This window comes from Taudactylus pleione, unplaced genomic scaffold (genome assembly GCF_031769625.1).
Source record: "Taudactylus pleione unplaced genomic scaffold, aTauple2 ptg000040l, whole genome shotgun sequence".
NCBI classification, from domain to species: domain Eukaryota; kingdom Metazoa; phylum Chordata; class Amphibia; order Anura; family Myobatrachidae; genus Taudactylus; species Taudactylus pleione.
In genome coordinates, this window is record NW_028284442.1 from 185,508 (window position 1) to 208,031 (window position 22,524).

The 22,524-nt window shown below is 41.8% G+C and overlaps 1 protein-coding gene and 1 long non-coding RNA gene across 2 annotated transcripts in view; one reads left to right on the forward strand and one right to left on the reverse strand.

The window, feature by feature from the left end:
- Positions 1 to 10,633: 10,633 nt before the first annotated feature.
- Positions 10,634 to 21,287, reverse strand: LOC148538294 (uncharacterized). The gene is made up of 3 exons (XR_015871980.1): positions 21,214 to 21,287; positions 19,467 to 19,639; positions 10,634 to 11,133 (listed from the first exon to the last, which is right to left on the reverse strand). It is a non-coding gene; the product is annotated as an uncharacterized LOC148538294 (long non-coding RNA).
- HCFC2 (host cell factor C2) overlaps positions 20,692 to 22,524 on the forward strand; it is a 78,678-nt gene continuing 76,845 nt past the window's right edge. Inside the window, exon 1 of the mRNA XM_088454344.1 lies at positions 20,692 to 20,890. Coding sequence (XP_088310470.1) covers positions 20,692 to 20,890 — 199 coding nt within the window. The remainder of the gene's footprint in view (positions 20,891 to 22,524) is intronic.

A 22,524-nucleotide genomic window follows, 5' to 3' on the forward strand; every position in this document is an offset into this window, starting at 1 on the left:
ATCTCTTATGGCTCTCAATGTTACCGATTAATCAAACAAATCCAGGAGATGACGTTTTGCGAGGGGAAAGGGGGCGTCTTTATACACTTGCGAGCGCTCAGTGCCGTAGCTCACTAAGACATAGAAGGCATCCTTACGCCATGCAGTGCGAGCATTTAATTTAAATAACCGGCCCCTTTTTGCCAGCGAGTGGCCGCATCTTGCGAGCAGGTCTGAATGAGCTCCACAGTCCCTCTCTCAAGTGAATAAACATAGCATGTGAATGAGTATTTTCTTACCTATATGATTTCTCTGCAATGGGGAACCTCTGAAGAAAATGATCCCGGACAGGCAGTGTCTTAAGTTGGTAGTCACTATTCATGCAGGAGATCACTTGGTCTGGAAACCACCTGTTTGCGTAGCAATTATGCCAATATCACCATCATGCAACAATAGTTGAGCTAGATAATACTTAAGGGCCTATTCATCATCACTTAATTTCTACAAAAGCAAATGAAAATTTTAATTTTCACCTGCAATTGTAGAAATTAAGTTATCAGGCCAGTCACCAAGAAGGTAAATCAGGAGATATCACAGATATCTCCTGCTTACCTTCCTCTTGCAGAATGGCCCACTGACCCCATACACTAGTATGGGCACAGAATTTATCAAGCTCCGAAAATGCAATAATTTCGGAGCTTGACTGCAGGGAAACAGGTCTGGGTTGTGAAGAGGGATCCTTTTGAATCCCTCTGCCCCTGTCCGACTCCTTCTGCCAGACGTCAGGGCTCTAGGGCGCATACATGACATGTAGGTCACTCACGTACACTTGTCTCACTGCTCCGAAATGAGCAGTGAAACACTTCGGGGAGACAGCTGATTTTTGGATCAGCTGTCTCTGTGTTGGAGCAATGATGAATTGCTCTGGCACTCGCAGCAAGATGGAATGTTAATTATCAGGGTCTGTTCGGACCCTGATAATTAACATAATGAATAGGCACCATAGTAACAGAAGTTTTTGGGCAGGACAAATGTGAGTTTCCCTTATCAAACAAATTTGTATTAATAAAATATATTTGCTCATTTGGTACTATTTGCATCAGTGATATGGTTTCATTTGAATTGTTGTCTTACTGATTACTGTCCCCCAGTCTTTCTTCTAATAATACCAGCAGTCCTAGTGTCCTCTATGTGTGTCTCCTGCACAATCGCCTTGGTGTCTCCAGCGCATGCCCCCCTATATGTCGCTTCAGTGCTTTCCCCCTGCGCCTCTTCATCACCATCTCCCTGCACCTCTCCAGCATCATCATCCTATGCCTTCCAAGCACCATCATCCTGCACATCCCCAGTGCCATCCTCCTGTGTTTCCCCAGCGCCATCCTCCTGCGTCTCCCCAGCGCCATCATCCTGCGTCTCCCCAGCGCCATCATCCTGCGTCTCCCCAGCGCCATCATCCTGCCTTAGCACATAATAGCCCAGTCCCCAGATAAATCATCTCCCCATAGCACTAAATAACCCCACTCCCCCCAGAAAGATCATTTGCCCCTAGAACAGAATAACCCCCCTCCCCCCCAAACAGATCATCATTTCCCCCTTAGTACAGACTATCCCCCCAGACAGAAATCCATTAGCCAGTGCAGCTCTGCAGGCAGCCTGTCAGTCTTTCAAATAAAATGTCCTGCAAGCAGGACTGACAGCCTGTCCGCAGCACATGCCAATGACAGCACTGGCCTGCAAATTGCAATCAGAGTCACTCAGTGACTCTTGCCCTGTCTGAGTCTCCTGGCCACCCCCAACTATCTCCACTGCTGTCCCCTATGAGTCCTCTGTACAGTCCGGTTGGCAGGCAGCAGGTGGGGGCCTGATGAAGTGCAGAGATGGTGAGCGGGCATTGTCAGCACTGCTGTCTCCCCTATGAATGATGTGATTGCTCTGTGCCTAGTTTATCAGGAAGATGTGCCTTACCTTTCCTGCCGGTCCTGGACCCGCTCTGCGGCTTCTGCCACCTAGGTACTTGACGTCACTGGCCGGCGTTTGTGGCGCACGTTGTTCTCTTTCAGCTGGGTGGGACTTGGAGCCTCTCCTCTCCCCACGATAACAGCCGTGGGCCGCACTATTAGCTGTGACAGGCAACCGGTGGGCTGCCTGTCATGAAAGAAAGCCATGACCGGGGACTTGCTAAAGGGGGCGGGCCAAAGATGACAAGCAGCCCCACACACCAATCGGCCCACCGGGAATCTTGCCGCTGTAGGCAACGGCCAATCCGCCCCTGATTGTCCTGATTTGTTTAGGAATGATTATTACATTTCTGGGCACATAATATTGGTAACCAAGACTTTGTTTGCCCAGTTTTTGAAGAACCCTCTTCTACCTTCCATATATAAGGTTATCCTTAAAATACAGTTTGCTTTTCTAAATAGAAACATTGAAAAGCCCCTACTGTATTGCTGCTTCTTCCCACCGCTAACTTTTTTCTTTTTGCTAATTTACTATTTTATATACTATGTCATTTACCCAACTATTATTCTGCTATATTGGAGTATTTATACATGTGGACCCCTCTCCCCCCTTTTAAGTTTTCTTGTTGAAAAAAAACCCTAAAAAATTGATGGGTAAAAAGGGCAATGCTTTTACTAGCCATGTTTTTCTAGTAAAATCATTGTCCTTATAAATTTCGGGCACAAACACGATTGGAAGTGCTGGGTTTTAGAATCCAACAAGTAGTAAATAAATCCCAATGTGTTTTTAAGACCTAGCATACTCTTATTGCTCTGCTGTAGATTATTTCTGTGTTTGGATAGAGAACTAGTGGCTGGTCTCTGCAATCTTTGCAAGTAAAGAAATGTATTACATTGACTCCTGTGCCTTTCTTTATATTTTCATGTCAGTGAGCTATGGGGCTGAGTCACTACCGTACACAACTGCGATTACGCACGCAATCGGGTGATTATTGCGTTCTGTAAAAGCGTATGCATCACAGTGAATGTGCGCGAATTAGCCACTGCGATCTGGACTGTGATCGCAGTGACTACACAGACCCATTGACAGGAAGTGCCATTTGTGGGTGGAGACGGGGGGGGTGGTCGGGCGAATGCAGGCGTGCCAGTACGTTTCAACACCATTGCAGGGGCGTGCATGTATTATCCACTGTTATGGCCTACGCAGTCTGAGGTCTCATAGCGTGAGTGGTTGTTAGCAATTTCTGAGTAAGGTCAGACCTTGTGCAAGTGTGCGTAAGGCTGCGATGGTACTCGATTGTAACGATGGTTTCGCAGTCTTGCTAAACATTACAGGTGTGTGCTAAGTAAAGTGGGCGTCCCTATGTTATGTTGCGAGGGCTTTGCAATCGCAATGAATTAACATACTATCACAGTAGAATTGCGTGCTTAATCGCTATTGCATACGCAGTTGCATACGGTAGTGAATCAGCCCCTATATTTTATAGCTAAGCACTGACCAAAATAATGTATTTTTCAACTGCTAGGACCAGGAGCTATTCCAACGCACATTGAACTCCATTTAGGAAACCCACATGATTTCTGTTAGTACTATTTTTTTAATATATATTATTTTTATTTTATAATAAGCAGACTGTACTTATAAGGCAGATTATATTCAAGACAATTATAAACAATATATGATATTTGTAAAACACATCTCACAATACATCTCAAGAGGCATAGACGCATAGCAGTTAAAGTTAACGCATATGCAATAACGTAAAAATTACCTTATCTACTGTCAAAGTCAAATACCAAAACTGAATGAAGTACCATAATAAACAATGTTCTGTATGTTTAAATCATATTTTATATTTTCCATATACTTAAATATTGCTTTTCAATATTGTTACATATTAGTGTTTATATTCTTTATGAACGTTGCACAATTTCCAACATAAGAGTTTGTAAAAATAGCACTGCAATTCCATGTATGAAAATATATTTGATTTTTGTAAGTGATCACAGATTTGTGATCACTTGTTTTTCCAACATTGCTTGTAGTTACAGCTTGTTTGGTAAATGCGTATGCTTTCCATAAGAACCTGTTTTTAACTGTAAACTGTTAACTGCTACTTTGCCACACTGAGTTGCGAGTGCCTGAGGACCTGAGCACACATAGATACGACAATGATGACAAGCAAGAGGTTATCACGACTCAGGAAGACAGCTGAAAGCTTGACCAGTTGCATTGTTTTTACCTGTAACCTATTATGTAGTGACCAGTGTATCTTAACTGTACTGTGTGTTGCTAAGGTTACTCCTATATTGTTTACGGAGTGTAAATGGTACCACACTGACCATGCAAGGCAGTGTGTTCAGAATTGAACCCTCGTGTTAGTGTCAACCACGCATGCCCAGTGCATGGGCGGTACTCTGTATATTTCTCTATGCTAATAAATATTTTGGACTTTGGAACTCCAAGTAAGCTGATTGGACTTCACAATTATTTTACTTTAATACTATGATAAAAAATTCAGTCACAGCTTTTATTGATTATAATATAAATTGGTGGTCAAGAAAGTGTTGCAGCCAATCAACTGCAGCAAAAGAAATGTAACCAATAGGAGTGAAAAAAACAATCCAGATTCAACCTGAACTGTGGAGACTCACCTCCCCTTACCTTGGCACTGTATTGGATGTTACCATAGAGAAGTGCCCTCTTCCTCCTGCACAGACAGGATAAACTTGCTACCTTTCAAATGGGACTGTTCCACAGCTACCTGTGGCTGCTAAAGAGTAACACCAGGTTCAACAAACCACAGTATTGAAATAAACCAGGTATCTTGTAATATTTGCAGAATCCCATATACAAGAAGTACTGTAGCTATTCATCAGCTATTCAATATAGCTAGTTAATAATAAAGAAGCAAATAAAATAAAATTGTTGAGAGGCTAGCAATATACATTAGAGAACACATAATTATTAGATAATCAGAAGGAAGAACATAATAAAAAAAACCATGATGAGTTTGACCAGCCCCAGACTGTAATTTAAAGCAAACGTGATTTTAAAATCTAAAAAGCAATAAAACAGGTACAGCCTGAAACTAAATAAGATAAAATAGCAGCAACAAGAAAAAAAAGGAATGGCATTGTTCAAGGGAGACGTTAAACACCACCAACTGGAACTGGTATACCAGTACCTACTATTGTAGCCGGATGACCTCAACTCGACACCCGATCACAGATTGGATTTGATCCCCACTAGATCTTGGGGCTTCCCGCTTACCATCAGTAACCACTTGTTACTGACTCTGCCCACTGCCAAACTCTACTATTGGCAATTGGAACCGCTTCTTACATACAACCAGGCTCCTACCCCCGGCATCTGGTACCGCTTCTGCTGCGTAAGCGTCAACGAGCTGCGGCTGCACCTTGGTGTCGGCTGATTCCTCCTGATCCCTTGCAGTGGACCAGGCAGAGGGCTTGAGCTTGGAGGCACCTGGGCTCAATCCAGAACAGCCTGAGAACGGAATAGCATTTTGCGCAATTCTGTTGGTCACAGGATTCAGATGCAGTCGTAAGGCAAAGATAGTCTTGAAAAATACCCTTCCCCTCAACTTCAAGGGTACAGCATATAGAGATGTCACAGCAGTCTTGATGTTCAAAAGATACACACATTACAGGGCTCACATGCCCTCTTTTATCCTACTCCAATACACATTAACAAAGGGGGTAAGTTTGCCCTGTGGTTACTTAACCAATCAAACTATCTCACAAAATATAAATATATATATCTTACATTTCAAAGTAGTGAACCAATGTCTATGATTAAAACCAGCTTGGCTTATTTACAATCTTAACACCTTCTAAATTCTTAGGAAGTTCCACCCAATAGGAGCTTCTTAAACACAAACAAATTGTTTTCCCAAACTGCAGTGCATTTCAATAAAAGTGCTGTAAATGAAGGGTTTGGCCACAACGTCAGGATAATTAACATATCACTAGGAGGTGAGAATGTCTCAAAAGTCATTTGGTTCTAAATGTTACAGCCTTCTAAAACAAAATAACTTATACATTCCTTATAAGTGTATAGGCTGTACATTTAAAAGTACATTTCCAAAACTGCGCACAGCACATTGAATATATGTTTGTGTTCAAACACATTATATATACATTTGCAGTACGTGGTGCACTGCGCTTAAAAGTCCTTTTAAAAATAGTGCCACGGCATGAGGGTTATTCCCTTCAGTGCCGTGGCAGTCATTTTAATCACATGTGGTCGGGCTCCGGCCACAACTATCTATTCCATGCTTTCTCTGCAGCCAGTTATATTGGGAATAAAAACTGAAGATAATTTAGAGAAGAAACCTTGGACACCCTTTTCTTAACTCATACTTTCAGTAGATCAAAAAGGAATAAAAAAAATGTTTAGAGTATGACGCTACATAAATCAACTAACTTCCAAAATAGATATTTGGTCTTTCTTACAATTTTTATTGTTTTATTACTATTTTATTTCCTAATCCGAATCCTGAAATCTATCCCGGGATCCCAGGATTGAATCCTAGTAAACCCTAAATCCAGGGATTAGCAAATTATTTTGGGATTGGAATTATTACTCTGAACCTTTCCATCACTGAGTATCAGGGTTTAAACAGCAGATAAAATAACTGACAAACCTGGACTCTTATATATCCTCATGCATTAAACAGTCCTTTAATAGATTTTATAAAATTTTGGTAGCAGTCATCTAAAGGTGCGAATTTACTACTAGATATTGGAACAGTACGATTACGACATTGTAATCGTACAGTCGTTGCTGATCCCCTGTAGTGCCTACACTGAACGATATGTCATTCAATGTAGGCATCCTCCCTCATCCCCGAACATGGCCATACTGTCGTTATCGGCAGATTGACCGGCATGTTCGGGCGATGATTGATGTCGGAAATGACCAGCGAGAGCGCTTGCTTGTAGTTGCGGCTAGTGAATTACTGGACGTTAGCGGAGTAAGCCGTTCTGAACCATTTACACCCCTCAATAAGGTCCTCAAACAAGCGCATCCAGGTATACCTGCATCTGACCTGCACCACGGAGCCAGTCGCTATACGGACACAGTAAATAGCTGCAGACCTGCCAGAAGCATCGGGCTGGAAAAAGAGCCCGGTCTCATAAAATTCAGTGACACTCCATGGGAGATCATTACGGATCCAGCCTGCTGTATTTCACTACCCCGCACAGATCTGTCAAACATATGCAGAAGTTTGAGGAGTTGTATATGTGACCATACACAATTATTAGAGGTCATGACTGCCTTGAAGGTGCTGCTTATACGAATGACGCTACTCATCTTGTGCACAGCAAGCAGCTTGGAAACGACTGCATGGGGAGTGAGTAATAACTTCTATTGACACAATTACTATTATCTGCAACTTTTATTGACATTTATTATTATCCGTAACATTGTATACCTAATCAGGGTGACTGTTTCATGCTGGAGAGACTGATATACTGTTTCAAACAGGACATTATCCAGCTGATATAATCCAAATTTCTGGATTTTTTATGAGCAGTGGGACCCCTCTTTTTCTTTATTGTTTACATAGTACTGATTTATAAAAGGTTTCTCTACCTTTTACTCTGTCTACTGTTTAAATCAGGGGTCTTCAAACTTGGCCCTTCAGCTGCTGTGGAACTACACATCCCAGCATGCACTGCCACCTTTTTGATATAACAGCATGCTAAAACTATGTGCAGTGCATGCTGGGATGTGTAGTTCCACAGCATCTGGAGGGCCAAGTTTGAAGACCCCTGGTTTAAATGGTAATATTGTGATCTATTGATGTTGCGATGTCATGTCTATGTGATTTTATATTCCTATACAATTAAACACATGTATATGTGAACCAGACTTCTATTAAGTAATTTATCCAAATACCCCTTATTGATTAGCGCAATTATTTGTTTGTTATGTCTAGTTTCTGATTTTCAGGAGTGAGGGTTACACAGATACCCCTTTGTAATTGCTGCAGTCTTAATTTGGATTTCGGATCACCAGATAAATGCATAATACTCATTAGCGCCATCAGATCCTTTTTGATATTTGGTCAAAGCAGAGGGGGTTTGATAAGTGGACATTGTTCAAAATACATGAAGAAGATCTCCTATTTGTCCACAATATCTCCAGCAATATTTGGATTAATATGGGCAGATCCTATATTGTTTGTTTGGGGTGAGATACAATGTAAATATTTTATCCAGCAACTGTATATGCTCTCATCTCCATCCAGTGTGACATTCCTGTTTGTACTTTGTAAATTTACAAAATCACTATATCACAAAAATCACTGACATGGAAGAAAACATGTTAGACATATATTTTGTGAAACCGTATCAATATTCGCTCTTCTGGTAATATTGTTTGTTTGAAGATAAAGAATTTCAATGGAGGTTAGACTGCTGTCCAGAGTCATTATGTACTGAAATAATATCTTTCCAATGGTGTTTCTGAAGATAAGTAAACTGACCGAAACATATTCACCATACCGCTAACATTATATAATTATAAAACAAAGGTAAGAGTAGGGGAAGGGAACAGTAGCAATCATGACATCTGTAGATTTATCATAGAATGTCGTGAGGTACATAGAAAGTGGTTATGAAGACAATTAAAAACAGATGGCATTGTATATCTCATAGCACAGGAGAGTACAATAAAGTCAGGTCCAGATGGTAATAACAGTGGATTATGAAGAATGTATTAATTGCCATACCATTCAGTATTCTTGAATAATTTATATATGTGTTTTTGCGTGTGAGGTTCGAGCCGAGATGTATATGCTTCCCATTTGGCATGATATTTTTTAACTCCTTTTTCTATATCGAACTTAAATAGAGTAGCTGTAATAACCAGGTTTTAACATCAGTAAGCTTAGGAGCGGAGCTGTTTTTACAACAGTAACAATTACTGTAAGTAGTGGAATACATTTTTTCCTGGACTCAACTCCCATTTCTTAAAATTAGCACACAGAAGTGCTAGGGGCTCACGTTGAACTGATAGCGAAATAAAGAGTTAATAAATTTGGTAAATTTATTCCAAAACTTGTGTATTTTTGTGCACTCCCAAAAATTATGGAAAAAAAAACAGAGTAGAAACGGCATTTGGGGAGTTGCTAGTTTCATCGGGAACCATATGATTTTGTTGCAACTGGGAAATATAGGTTCTATTGATTGTTTGGATGGGTACCTCCTGTAACATTGCAGACTGTAATAATTTCATTGTGGAGTCAAAATGACAAAGAATGTCAGAGTAGGAGGAACAGCTAGATATATCTGCCTCCCAGTTTTGGGTAGTTAGGCTCCATAATTTTTCTGGATCTAATAAAATTAATTCTTTATAAAGGTATTTGGTTCAATAAGAGATTTGATGGAGGAAAGTAAGTAACGTTACTATGGGATCAGATGAGTGTGCTACATACATTGATGACGCATGCAAGAAATAAAGTGACGCATCTGCAAATGGATAAAAAATTGATATGTGGTATGCCAAAATTAGTATGTAACTCAGCAAATAATCTCAATTGTCCACCAGGATTAAACACATCTTTAATTCTCGTGATGCCCCTATCTCTCCACGTCAGAAACAATGCATTATTTCAGTCCAGTTCAAAGAGTGGGTGCCCCCAAAAGGTGGTGTATGTGGAGCTACAAGTATGTCGCCTTAGTTTATGGTTTATAAATAACCATTCTCAGTATGTGTCCGCAAATAAAGGGTTAGTGAGAATGGAGGAGGGAACAGAAGAACGAGGAGCATGAAGTAAAGCACTTGGGGAGAAAGGGTTCAGTAGGGCTTTAGCCAATGCAGTGCAAGTGTAGATATCTCTGTCCAGAAACCAGTCCAAGATATATCTAAAAAAGATTGCTGCTGATAAATTTGAGACTCCAAAACACCATAAGGATGAGACCTCTGCATTTTAGTCAAAGCTACTTTGTTTTTATTATCTAACCAAAGAATTTAGAAATTGCTCTTGAACACAAAGCAATATCATTTCTGGACAGGGCTGCATAGCATAGAAAAGTTTGGGAAAGACCACACTTTTTAATACCCAATAAAGGTATAATAAAGCAAGTCCAATAAAGCAAGTGGATTTTTTTTCCAGGAAACAAGCAATTGGCAGATCTTATAAAATAGACAATTGTGAAAATAATACGTGCACACTAATGGCAGCCCCTTAGATTCCTTAGTGCAAAAAAGTGTCATCCAGGAGGCGCTCCTATTTATGTAAACAGTAGTTTCTGTTCAGTTCTTTTTTTATTGATATGATTTCCACTGAGTCTTCTTATTAACTCCGTTCCACAATGTAAACCTCAAAAGAATGTATACAACAATCTTATAGTGTAAACCAGTAAGACCTTAGATGAAAAATCAAAAACTCAGATCAAGCTTAATTACCAAGAATAATGGTCTACCATATGAAGTAGACAATCAGGTATTTTCGTGTGGTCCCCTTTAAGGTATACTGCAATCCTCCATGACACCCCAGGTCTTTATGACTCCATATTCATTCCATATATAAGGGATGAAAAGAGACCTCCAATAGTGTAACAATGTTTATTAACATACAAATTAATGAACAAGAAGAGTAACAAATGGACTCTTACCAAGCAGAATGGTCTACCAGTGTAGAGTAAGGTAGACAAATATCGCTTAAAAGATATAGTTGAAAATCCAGGCGTCCCCAGAGTCCATCAACCATCCCATAAAGTCCACATCACCACTGCACCAACGCATTTCGATACATACGGTGTGTATCTTACTCAAGGCATAAAGTGACAAGGAGCATAGGGTCCCATATCTATATGGCTATTAGTTAAATCCTCGGTACAACCTAATTCCAGACATAGACCAACTAATAACTACAAGTATGATGGAAACCCGGTCCATAAAGAATCCAACCAGATCTTTATTCAATCCTCCATTTGTAAGGGATATTCCACCTGAAGCATGAATCCATGTTCCGTATACTTCCTCATTCCGGCACACGTCAATGACGTACATCTGGTGCCGGCACCTCGTGCATTCCATATACCGGTCACGTGCTTCCGGTTTGCCCGGATAAGCGTTCCAACATCATCAGCTCCCTATTTAAAGGGGTCATATCACGCGGCCATCGTGGAGATAAATAAATCAATTGGAATAAATAACCATCTATAGACAAATGGAACAAAGCATAAGAACAATATGAATAAAACATTACATATAAAAAAAGCCTAAAAACATCATAAAAACCAGTTCAATTCGAAGTCTTTGTTAAGACCGGTGGGCAATAAAGTTTTAAAATAAAAAATAAAGTGCACTTTGTGCTTGGCTAGTAGTTGTGCACTATTATTAGATCTCATTTCCTTATTTATCATTTTTAGACCATAGAAATTCTTTATCTGTGCAATATCACAATCATGTACTTTTTTAAAATGTTGTGACAGTGCATGTGTTTCAAGTCCTCGACGAATATTCCGTAAGTGCTCGCTTATTCGTACTTTTAGGGGTCGGCTGGTTCTGCCAATATAGTATTTCTTACATGAGCACTCTATCCCATATATAATATTCTGAGAGTGACAGGTAATACATTTTTTAATGGTACACATCTTCCCATTAATTGTCATCTCTTCTTTTTTCTTACCAAAATTGTTGGGGATGTTCTTACAACCCATGTACATTCCACATCTGTGGAAACCTATAGTTAAATTCATCGTCTTCTTAGGGGGCGATGCACAAAAATTACTGACCAGCTTTGATTTTAAATTGGGGCTTTTCTAAAAATACATACTGGAGCATTAGGTAATTCACTACCAATAACAGGATCTCTTTTTAACAAATTCCAGTGTTTCTTTAGAACTTTTTTCACCAGATGGTGTTGGGATGCAAGATTAGTAATAAAAGCCCATTTAAAATTATCTCCATTTTTAGAACATGTTTACGTTAGAGTTTTTAATGAAATCCGATCTGTCAAATTTCAAAACCTCCTCCAAAGAATTGTTCACCTCTTTTTTGTCATATCCACATGAGGTAAAACAATTCTTCATTTCATCAGCTTGTTGTAAAAATACAATATTATCAGAACAATTACGTTTAACCCTTTTAAATTGGACAGGGAATAGATTCCAGCCAATTCTTATGGTGGCAGCTGTTTCTATTAATATACGATCTTGAACCGGTCGGTTTGATAAAATTACTAGTTTTAATATGATCCCCTTCAATATAAATAGTTAAATCAAGGAAGACCACGCTGTTCTTACTTATATTAAAACTAAGATTAATATTCTGATCATATGAATTAAGAAATGTGCAAAATTCATCTAAAACTACAGGATCACCCCTCAAAATAAATAAACTATCAAATATTTGCGTATCCTGGAGCGAACCTAGGGCCTGATTCAGACTTGGGAATAGAGTGAGATATCTCTCTCAACTGATCATCTTGGTGAAACCATGCTGCACTGCAGGTGGGGCAGATTTATAATGTGCAGAGAGATTTAGCTTTGGGAGAAGTGTTTCCAAACTGACATCTAAATTGTAGAGTAATGATAAAGCTGTGCAGTATTTGTGGGCTACATGCAAAAGCAGCCAGTATTTACCCCACATGTAAATTTTTTTATGTAATTACACCCCTTGCATTGCAATATGGTTTGTTCAGGTTCACAGTTGAGAAAGATATCTCTCTCTATTCCCAATTCTGAATCAGGCCCCTAGTGTCCATGGTGGTCTCCCATTTTTGAATTAAAAATTAATCTTTAAAAATAAAAAAATTGTTATGTAAAATAAAACGTATCCCTTCTATGATAAAGACCTGTAAACCATTTTTGAGAGTACTATTGTTCAGCATCCGCTGCGTGGCATCAATTCCCTGCTGATGTTCAATAATTGTGTACAGGGAACTGACGTCCGATGTCACTAAATAAAAATAATTTTCCCATAAAATCTCTTCTAAAAGTTTAAGAACATCCCTGGTATCTTTAAGATGTGATGCATTGTTTAAAACTAGAGGTTGGAGAAAGGAGTCTATAAATTGTGATAATGGAGAAGGGAGTCAACTCCAGAGATGATGGCCTACCCGGAGGTTTTTCTTGATTTTTGTGAATTTTTGGTAGGACGTAAATGGTCAGGATAATAGGGTTCTCATTATATATAAACTTAGATTCTGATTCTGTAATCACTCCCTTCTTCATATATTTGTCCAGAATTTCCTGCAATTGTAATGTAAGTCTCTTAGTAAGATCACCTCGCATTTTCCTATAGGTCTCTACATCTCCCAACTGATTATATATCTCCATTTCATAATCCTGTGAATTCAACACTACTCCCCCCCCCCCTCCCTTTATCTGATGGTTTGATTACCAAATTGTTATCAGATCTCAGAGATTTAAGGGCCATTCTCTCCTTAAAAGTAAGGTTGTATTTGATCTTTCGTTCACCTAATTGTTCTAGGTCCTCTCTCACTTGATTACTAAAGGTTTTAAGAAAATTTCCTTTTAGATGAGTTGGATAGAAGGAAGACCTAGGTCTAAACAAACTCCGCTCTGTGATTTCCTCTTCTCCATCCATCTGATTAAGTTTAAATAATTTTTTTAGGTTTAACTTTCTGATGAATTTCTGAGTATCGATAAAGAGGTTGAATTGATCAACCTTCGTGGATGGGGCATATTTCAGGCCCCGTCCCAACAGGGATCTCTCTTCCTCTAATAATATATGATCATTCAGATTAAAGATCATTACTTTCTCTTCATCATCTCCATTATTTTCCTCAATTATTTGAACAGGGGCCTTTCTGTATTCATTATTTTAGTCTACTTCATATGGTAGACCATTATTCTTGGTAATTAAGCTTGATCTGAGTTTTTGATTTTTCATCTAAGGTCTTACTGGTTTACACTATGAGATTGTTGTATACATTCTTTTGAGGTTTACATTGTGGAACTGAGTAGATAAGAAGACTCTGTAGAAATCATATCCATAAAAACAGAACTGAACAGAAACTGCTGTTTACATAAATAGGAGCGCCTCCTGGATATACTTGGTGATATTTGGATTTTCAATTGGCAGATCTTGTTAAATATTGGAGTAAAATTAGCAAAAGAGAGATTCAACAAAATTGGTGTTATAAATACCCCGAGATATTTGATTTTAATCTTGGCTAGTCAGAATGAAGATAATGAAGTTGATGAGGCAATTGTGCCATATGGGTCTGTAAGAGGTAATATTTCAGATTTATTTATATTGACCCGATATCCTGCAAAAGAACCACATCTTGTAATAATATCTAAGATGATGGGAACCGAGTGAGTCGGGTCTGATACAAATAAAAGCATATCATCAGCAAATAAAGCTAATTTTAGTTCAATTAGTATTAGTAGTATATACAGTACAAAATATATAGTGTTTCATTTATACGTATGTTTGTAATCAGGAGTTGACCTGCTGGATCAATATAAGAGGTATTTCATCACTATGGGCCTTATTCAGCAGTGCACTGCTGAATGCAGATTCCCGGTGATTGGGAATCTGCACAGGCTCCTGACCTGTTCCGCGCATGTGCAGAACGGGTCTGCGATCCCGCACACAGATTGGCAGCAGACTGTCATTGCTTGACAGTATGCTGCCATTTGTGGGTGGCGCCACCGTTGGGAGGGAGGGAAGAAACCAGGATCTCCGTCGGCTGGCGGAGATTTCCTGGCCTCTTCCTCTCATCTGCGGCGGCCAGCTTGCGTGACCCCATGAGTCACCTTAGCCACCCGATGTTCTGCAGAGTGTCCGATGCTGCATTTTACAACATAGCTCGGATAAGTAATGCAGCAGGAGGCGTAATGCCTCCTGTGCATTCCCATATCTGCAAGGATCGCAATTGCAAAGCTGCCTGCGTGCAGCTTTGCAATTGCGATCCTTGCTGAATCAGGCCCTATGTCAAGACGTTTTTGTGCTTAAAGTACTACTCCATGAAATTTGGAGGAATATAGAGCTGAGGCTATCACCTTCCATCCATGCATATTAAGTTTAGAGATTAAAAGATCCAACAGGTGTGTCTCCTGCAGACAGATTATATCTATTTTCAATTTATTCAGATATGTGAGAATCCGCATTCACTTAATTGGGGAATGTATTCCTCAGACATTCAGAGAACGATTTTAAGTTGCGTCATAGATAACTAGCTCGAGATGTAACAAAGTATAAACTAGTCGAATCAGATAAGACTAAGGTCCCGATTCAGCAGCGATCGCAACTGCAATTATGCACGCAATCGGCCGATTACTGCATTCTGCGCATGCATCGCAAACACTCCCCTGCAGTGACTAGGCAGACCCATCGCAGAGTGATTGACAGGAAGTACCTTTTAGGGGTGGTGATGGGGGTGGTCGGACATATGCATCTTGGGCTTTCACTGCGTGCTATGTTAGCAATTCCTGAGTAAGGGGAGATCTTGTGCAAGTGTGCATGAGGCTGCGATTGTACTCAATGCTACCGATGTTTTCGCAGTATTACGGATGTGTGTAAGGTAAAGGGGGCGTCCTTATGTTAGGCTGCATAATATCTTAGCAGTGAGATTGCGTACGTAATCACTTTTGCGATCCGTACTGAATCAGGCCCTAAGTCATGATTGCAGAAGCATAGGGAAGGGGGTATACAGGAATGGGAAAAAAGGTGAAGCATCAATGTAAATTGTTTCTTAGAGAAATAGACATACATCATGAGGACACATGAAATTAAATGCAAGGAATGGGTATGTAATGTCACGATGCCTCCTGTCAGAATACCGACAGCGGCATCCCGATGGTTGGTATCCCCACAGGGATCAGATAAGTATACTTACCCTCCCTTCTTGTAGCCTAACCCCCCCAGTGGTGCCTAACCCTCCTCCCTAGGGGTGCCTAAATCTAACCCCGCTACTCCACTTAACGCTAACGCTAAGGGCGCCCCGGACTAACCTCATTCGGTCTATCGTCCTTCGGCGTTCCCATGTCGGAATTAAGATAGGCGTCCGTATTTTGCCACCTATCTTAAGTCCCTTGTCAGGATTTCAATGTAGGTATTGAGACGGTCTCATAACTACATCCCAAATGCAATATCCAATAACAATAAACATGGACAACTGGGATACATACAGTCAGGTGCATAAATATTGGGACATTGACAGAATTTTCATATTTTGTCCTCTATTCACCACCACAATGGCTTTGAAATGAAACAAACAAGATGTGCTTTAACTGCAGACTTTCAGATTTAATTTGAGGGTAATTACATCCAAATCAGTTGAACGGTGTAGGAATTACAACGATTTCTATATGTGCCTCCCACTTTTTAAGGGGCCAAAAGTAATGGGACAAACTAAACAATCCTAAATCTAACTTTCACTTTGTAATACTTTGTTGCAAATCCTTTGCAGGCAATTACAGCCTGAAGTCTGGAACGCATAGACATCACCAGACGCTGGGTTTCATCCCTGGTGATGCTCTGCCAGGCCTCTACTGCAAATGTCTTCAGTTCCTGCTTGTTCTTGGGGCATTTTCCCTTCAGTTTTGTCTTCGTCAAGTGAAATGCATGCTCAATCGGATTCAGGTCAGGGGATTGACTTGGCCATTGCATCACATTCCACTTTTTAGCCTTAAAAAACTCTTGCTTTTGCAGTATGTTTTATTAGCTAATTTTTGCAGTTTCTACTTTGTTGCTTTTGTATTTTTCCCAATTGTAAAGCGCAACGGAATATGCTGGCGCTATATATCTGTTAAAAAATAATTATACATTTTCATTGGTTCAAAACTAATAATAGCACAGGCCAATATCCCATCTACTAGTTCCATAGATTCACAGTATAAATCATGTGGAGAAAAAGGTTCTGTAAGCGCAACGGAATATGCTGGCGCTATATATCTGTTAAAAAATAATTATACATTTTCATTGGTTCAAAACTAATAATAGCACAGGCCAATATCCCATCTACTAGTTCCATAGATTCACAGTATAAATCATGTGGAGAAAAAGGTTCTGTAAGCTTCTAAACAAGAAACACCCACATCTTCACTTTCAATTGAAGCTCTTTTAAAACAGGTGTCCCAAAACACAAGAACTTGTTTTTGCATATGGTATGTTTTCATCTGATACACAGACTTTTTCAAAGCTTTGAAAAAGTCTGAGCATGAGATGAAGCGCACACTTGTAGAGAAAAGTACTGCTGCTAGGAAATTGCTGCCATCTCCTGGAAACTAGTACTCCACTGCTGCCCTTTGTAAGAACCTTATATTACAGCCAATTCAAAATCTTATTGGAGGTGACCACCTAGAGACTTCAGGTACATACAGTACTGTATGATTAGGTGGATTCAGTGGGCTATGTACACATAGAAGTGAAGTCAACATCATTACCACAACCCTATATTTTATCTTGTGCTGGAGGATATATGGAGGATTCTGATACAAGTCAGAATGTTATATATATATATATATATATATATATGAAGGCACATTACGGCCTTTATGTGCACTATGTAGACAAAACTGATTGGATAACCCCCGCGAGAGTGAAATGCATACCATTGCACACGAGTTCCAAATGGCCACTAATGTGGCGATTTCGACAAGAACACTTCGTAGGGAGGCCCATGCACTTGCAGTTCTACTGAAATAAATGTTTTTTTATCAGGATGACAATGCCACCTGTCATGATTCCAGGGAGACGCTGGTCTAGTATACAGAAAATTCAAATTTATGCATTTCTGTAGTTCAGTCCTATGCTGAGTTGGACAGAACTTTGCAGGATCGGTTTTTCCCTGAAATTAGGCGTTTTGGGGAGGCAACTGTGCGAGCACGTGGAAACACTCTGTCTTGTGGGAGTGTCATAGGCCTGTATCTAATGCTCCATGCAAGTCGTACGTATGTATGTAAAAAAGGAAACCTGTTTTCCTTGTATTTCTTCCACCTAGTACGGGCCTGGTACAAGTGCCAATACGAATGGCGACACTTGTGGTGGTTAGCGTAAAACTAATGGGCAGCATGGCTTTCCGCTTGCAGACACACTAACCCCAGCATTAGCCCTATTAATTACCGTATTAGCATAAGGTAGTAAGTCTGGCTTCCGCAGTTGCCAGCCACTTTACGGTTTTAAAAAAATGCTAGATGAATTCGCCCAGAGGGCAAATAGTGTAGACCTAGAAGTTAATTAAATGGATATTCAGTGGTGAATAACATATCTGAAATTTCTTTGACCAAATGCTTTTCTGTAGACCACTCCATAAGAGCAATTCAAATCTCTGCGGTGTGCGCACATTGCAGAGAGCAGAGAGATATGATAGAACATTGCAGATTTTCCTATGCATTTCTATAAGCTGTTAGATTTGTGGTCAAGAGTTGCAGGGGAAACAGTCTGAACGATGACTTTTCACAGCCATCACTTTTTGATAAATTTCCCCCTATGATGTTTGTGGGGAGTACCCACCCTTGTAAGTTCCTTAGCTAATCCTACGTGAAACCATAATACAAAGAATAAAGTCACGTGGCCAACTCTGTATTGTATAAAAAAATTCTTTATTAGTATAAAATGTACTGACATATAAATTCACTTTTCGGTCCAGAAGTGCTAAAATAGATGACTGAGAAAGCAGTCAGAGTAATTCTAGGTGGTAATGTATATGCTTTCAGAAGACAGGGGGCAATTCAATTAGGAGCGCTGGCCACAAAGTAGTGAAGAAATAGTTGAAATGCCAGCACCTTGTAGCCTCCAATGTCACACATTGTACGTCACGGGTTCCAGTCAGTAGATAGACAGTAAAAAAGTCGACAATGTCTAGATAGACAACAGATGTTAGGCAATAGGTCGACAGAGACAAAAGGTCGATATGGATGAATGTCAACAGGTATAAAAGGTTGACACAAAAATGGTAGATACAAAAATGTATGACTTTTTTGGGGGGGTTTGTTAGGGTTAGGCACAGGAAAATGTGCAACTTTGGGGTACCATAATTCTCTAAGATATGCACGACATGACCACACGTTGTTGAGAATTGAATTGCCCACTATGACTGGAAAGGTGGTAGTAACTAAGGATAATGAAACACAGACAATCTGTGCACCTGTATATTGTAGCTCCAGAAACTGAATGCTAACTCACTGTTGGCAGTATTTCAAAACATCAAAGTAATGTGTGCTGGAGCTGGGGAGGTGCAAAGTATGCCCGTTCATGGGCTATGTACTACACTTTAAATTATAGCCGCTGTACCTCTTGTCTAAAATAGGTCTAATGCGCCAGTCGTAGAACCAGGAGACTTAGCTCCCCTCCTGAACCCATACTAAATGAAATAAAAGGAAAGGCTATCCAGAGAGGATACGTTAGTGCCACAAAAGCCCATCATTCCATAGGCAGGGGCTTAGGTCACTAAGCAGTTAATTCGGACTGGATGCCGCTTTCTTTGGCGATCCTGGTCCAGAGTTGATGCATGCCCTGCGAAGCATTGTTTTTACTTAGCGAAATTATGGTTGACCACTTTGACTACTACTTACTAATTTTCTCCGTGGTTGATAGAAGATGTATGGTGGTGATGTTTTTTTTCCCTTTATCCAAGTCACATGACTGTGAAGTCAACCGGCTATGACAAGTTGGTTCTTCAGAATTAGCCAAGATTTGGAAAACGTGAATTCTGGTCGGATCTTTATTTTGTCTACCAAGAAGGTCACTGAAAGAGAGGCAAAAGTGGGGGAAATGGACCAAAACATGTATACACTCATCTGTCCAATTGCTCTGTTATTTAGGTGGTTTCCTGCCATGGTAACTGTGTGACATCACCTGAAAAGTGTAAATTGATTTATGAGCACAGCATTGACAGGAGTGAGTAGTACTGCACACTTCCAACAGTCAGAGATAGCAGTGAGCAATTCCCAACAGAACCCCCCTACACTCCCACGGATTTCTCCCCCACCCCACACATACTCCGACAGGTGCCCTTCCCTTTACCCCACATCATTCTGACAGGCAATCTCTCCTCTCCAGTTGGCATCCCTGCCCTCAACCGTAAGCACAGACTGGCAGTAGCTTGGCACACTCACACCAGGTTTGTTGGGCACTTCACTGTCAAGACTCCCCAGCATGCAAGTGATGCACCATTTTTTGTCTATGCTTTTCTGCCATCAATGGAAAGTACTGATGGCGCTATCGATGGAGAGCCCTTCCAAGGTCAACGGCTCCCCATAAACCCATTCTTGCTTCGATGTGGAGAACAGGGCAGGTGACTGAGAAGGTATCAACCAGCCCATGCCAAGGGAAATAAAACAATTCTGAGACTGGCAGCTGGACACGGTACTGAGGCACCCTCCTGCTTACTGGGTGGCCCTGTTCCAATGGCACTGAGCTGAGGGCTAATGTGGAAGTCACACAACCTGTTATTGTCCAAACACCTATTATCATGCCTTAACAATAATAATAATAATACTAGTAGTAGTAGTCACCCACTGTGCGGCTCACCAGTGGCAGTGCCTCCCCCCTCCCCCCTCTCCCTCCCCCGCACTGCAGCAGGAGGACATCTCCCCGATAACGGAGAATGTATGATTACGTAGCTGCAAGTGCTACCGACTGCGGTCGTCCCGGGAGAATGACGGCATCTCTCCCTCCGGAGATGTGTGCGCTGAGCAACTACAGATGCTGGGGACGTCCCCCGGCTGGCCCGTCCCCGCCTCCCCCGCCGCCGCCGCTCGCCCTACTGGTGACCCCGCCGCCCCGCTGCATTGTGGGATGGGGGGATCGGAGGAGGCGGCCCGGGAACTGATGGCGGCGGACTCCGTCCAGTTAAACTGGAGGCGGGTGACCTCCCACACCGGCCCGGTCCCCCGCTCCCGCCACGGACACCGCGCTGTGGTCATCCGGGAGCTAATGATCATCTTTGGGGGCGGTAACGAGGGGATAGCGGAGGAGCTGCACGTCTATAACACCGGTGAGAGGCGTCTGAGGCCGTGTAGAGCCCCCGGCATGTTGCCGAGCTATCCGGTGCGGGCTCTTGTATACTAAGCGCTGCTCCTTATTATGTGTGATCCCTGCAGCGCCCGTGGTGTACAGTCCCTGTGTGCCGTAGTACATGCCTGCTGCATAATCCCCAGGAATAGACTCCCCATTGCTGTTACGTGTTGTGCCGGCGACAGGAAAGTTGGGCTGTGTGACCTGAAGTTATGGGGGGAGTTGCGTGCAGTATAATCGCTATAATGTCGCACTGGGGAGATACAGTACCGAGCTAACAGCTGTCACAGCACCTGTGTGTACCTGGAATCCAGCAGCCCCTACTGGGAGAACTGGCTCATTATGGGACATCCTTATTTTCTCACTCCTTCCATGAGGGATGTTTCAGCTCCTGATAGTGTACTTCCCTCGGAATTAGTTACAGCAGGAATTGCATTGCTGGTGTGACACCCTTTTGGTTAGTTTTTTTATTTTACTTCGAGGACACAGTAATCACTTTCCTTCACTTTGAATGTAGACTGCTATGACCTTGAAGAGAGCGACTGCATAGAAACAAGCAGTGGCATTTTTCCATTAGTATCCCTATGATACAAACAAAATATCCACCGGTATTTACCAATACTTACCCCTCCAGTGAGTTCCAGCGAAGTCCTCCGCTGGGCTCAGTGGTGTAAATTCATCTCAGACGCCCAGAGGCAAGTTATAATTTGACGCCCGCTAAAGGGGTTATGCTTCATTGATAAATGGAGTCCACGATATGTAATTCATCCCCAGTGGCGTAACTAGGATATTTGAAGCCCAGGGAAAATGTGAAAATGGAGCCCCCCCCCCCTTTGTGCGCGAACGGTGAAAAATGAGCGTGGTCACTTACAATGGGGCATGGCAACATGACACACCCCCGTTTATCGTCACTCAGAACATTCCTATCCATATGCACCTTAACTCCAGTAGTGCCCCTTATACAGTACCCCCAGTATACAATGTCCCCAGTTGTGGTCCCTCTTATGCAGGCCCATAGTGGTGCCCCTTATACAGTACCCCCAGTAGTGGTCCCCCTTATACAGCCCCCATTAGTTCCCCTTATTCAGTGCCCCCAGTAGTGGTCCCCCCCAATGCAGTGCCCCATGTAGTGTTCCCCCTTATGCAGTGCCCCCAGTAGTGGTACCCCCCGTATGCAGTGCCCTTTATATAGTATAGTAGTAGTCCCTCCCCCCCCCCATGCAGTGCCCCAGTAGTGGTCCCCCCTATGCAGGCCCCCTGTAGTGATCCCTCTATCTAGTGCCCCCAGTAGTGGTCCCCCCAGTGCAGTGCCCTTAGCAGTAAGCCCCTTATATAGTGGTGCCCCAAGCAGTAGTCCCCCCCCCCCCATGCAGTGCCCCCAGTAGTGATCCCCCCCCTATCCAGTGCCCCTTATACACTGCCCCCTGTAGTGGTCCTTCCTATAATTGCCCCCAGCAGTGGTCTCCCCAGTGCAGTGCTCCTAGTAGTAAGCCCCTTATATTGTGCCCCCAGTAGTAGTCTCCCCCCCCCCCCCCCCCCAGTAGTAGTCCCCAGTAGAGGTTCCCCCTCCCGACGATGAAGTGCCCCCAGTAGAGGCCCCCCCAGTAATGGTGC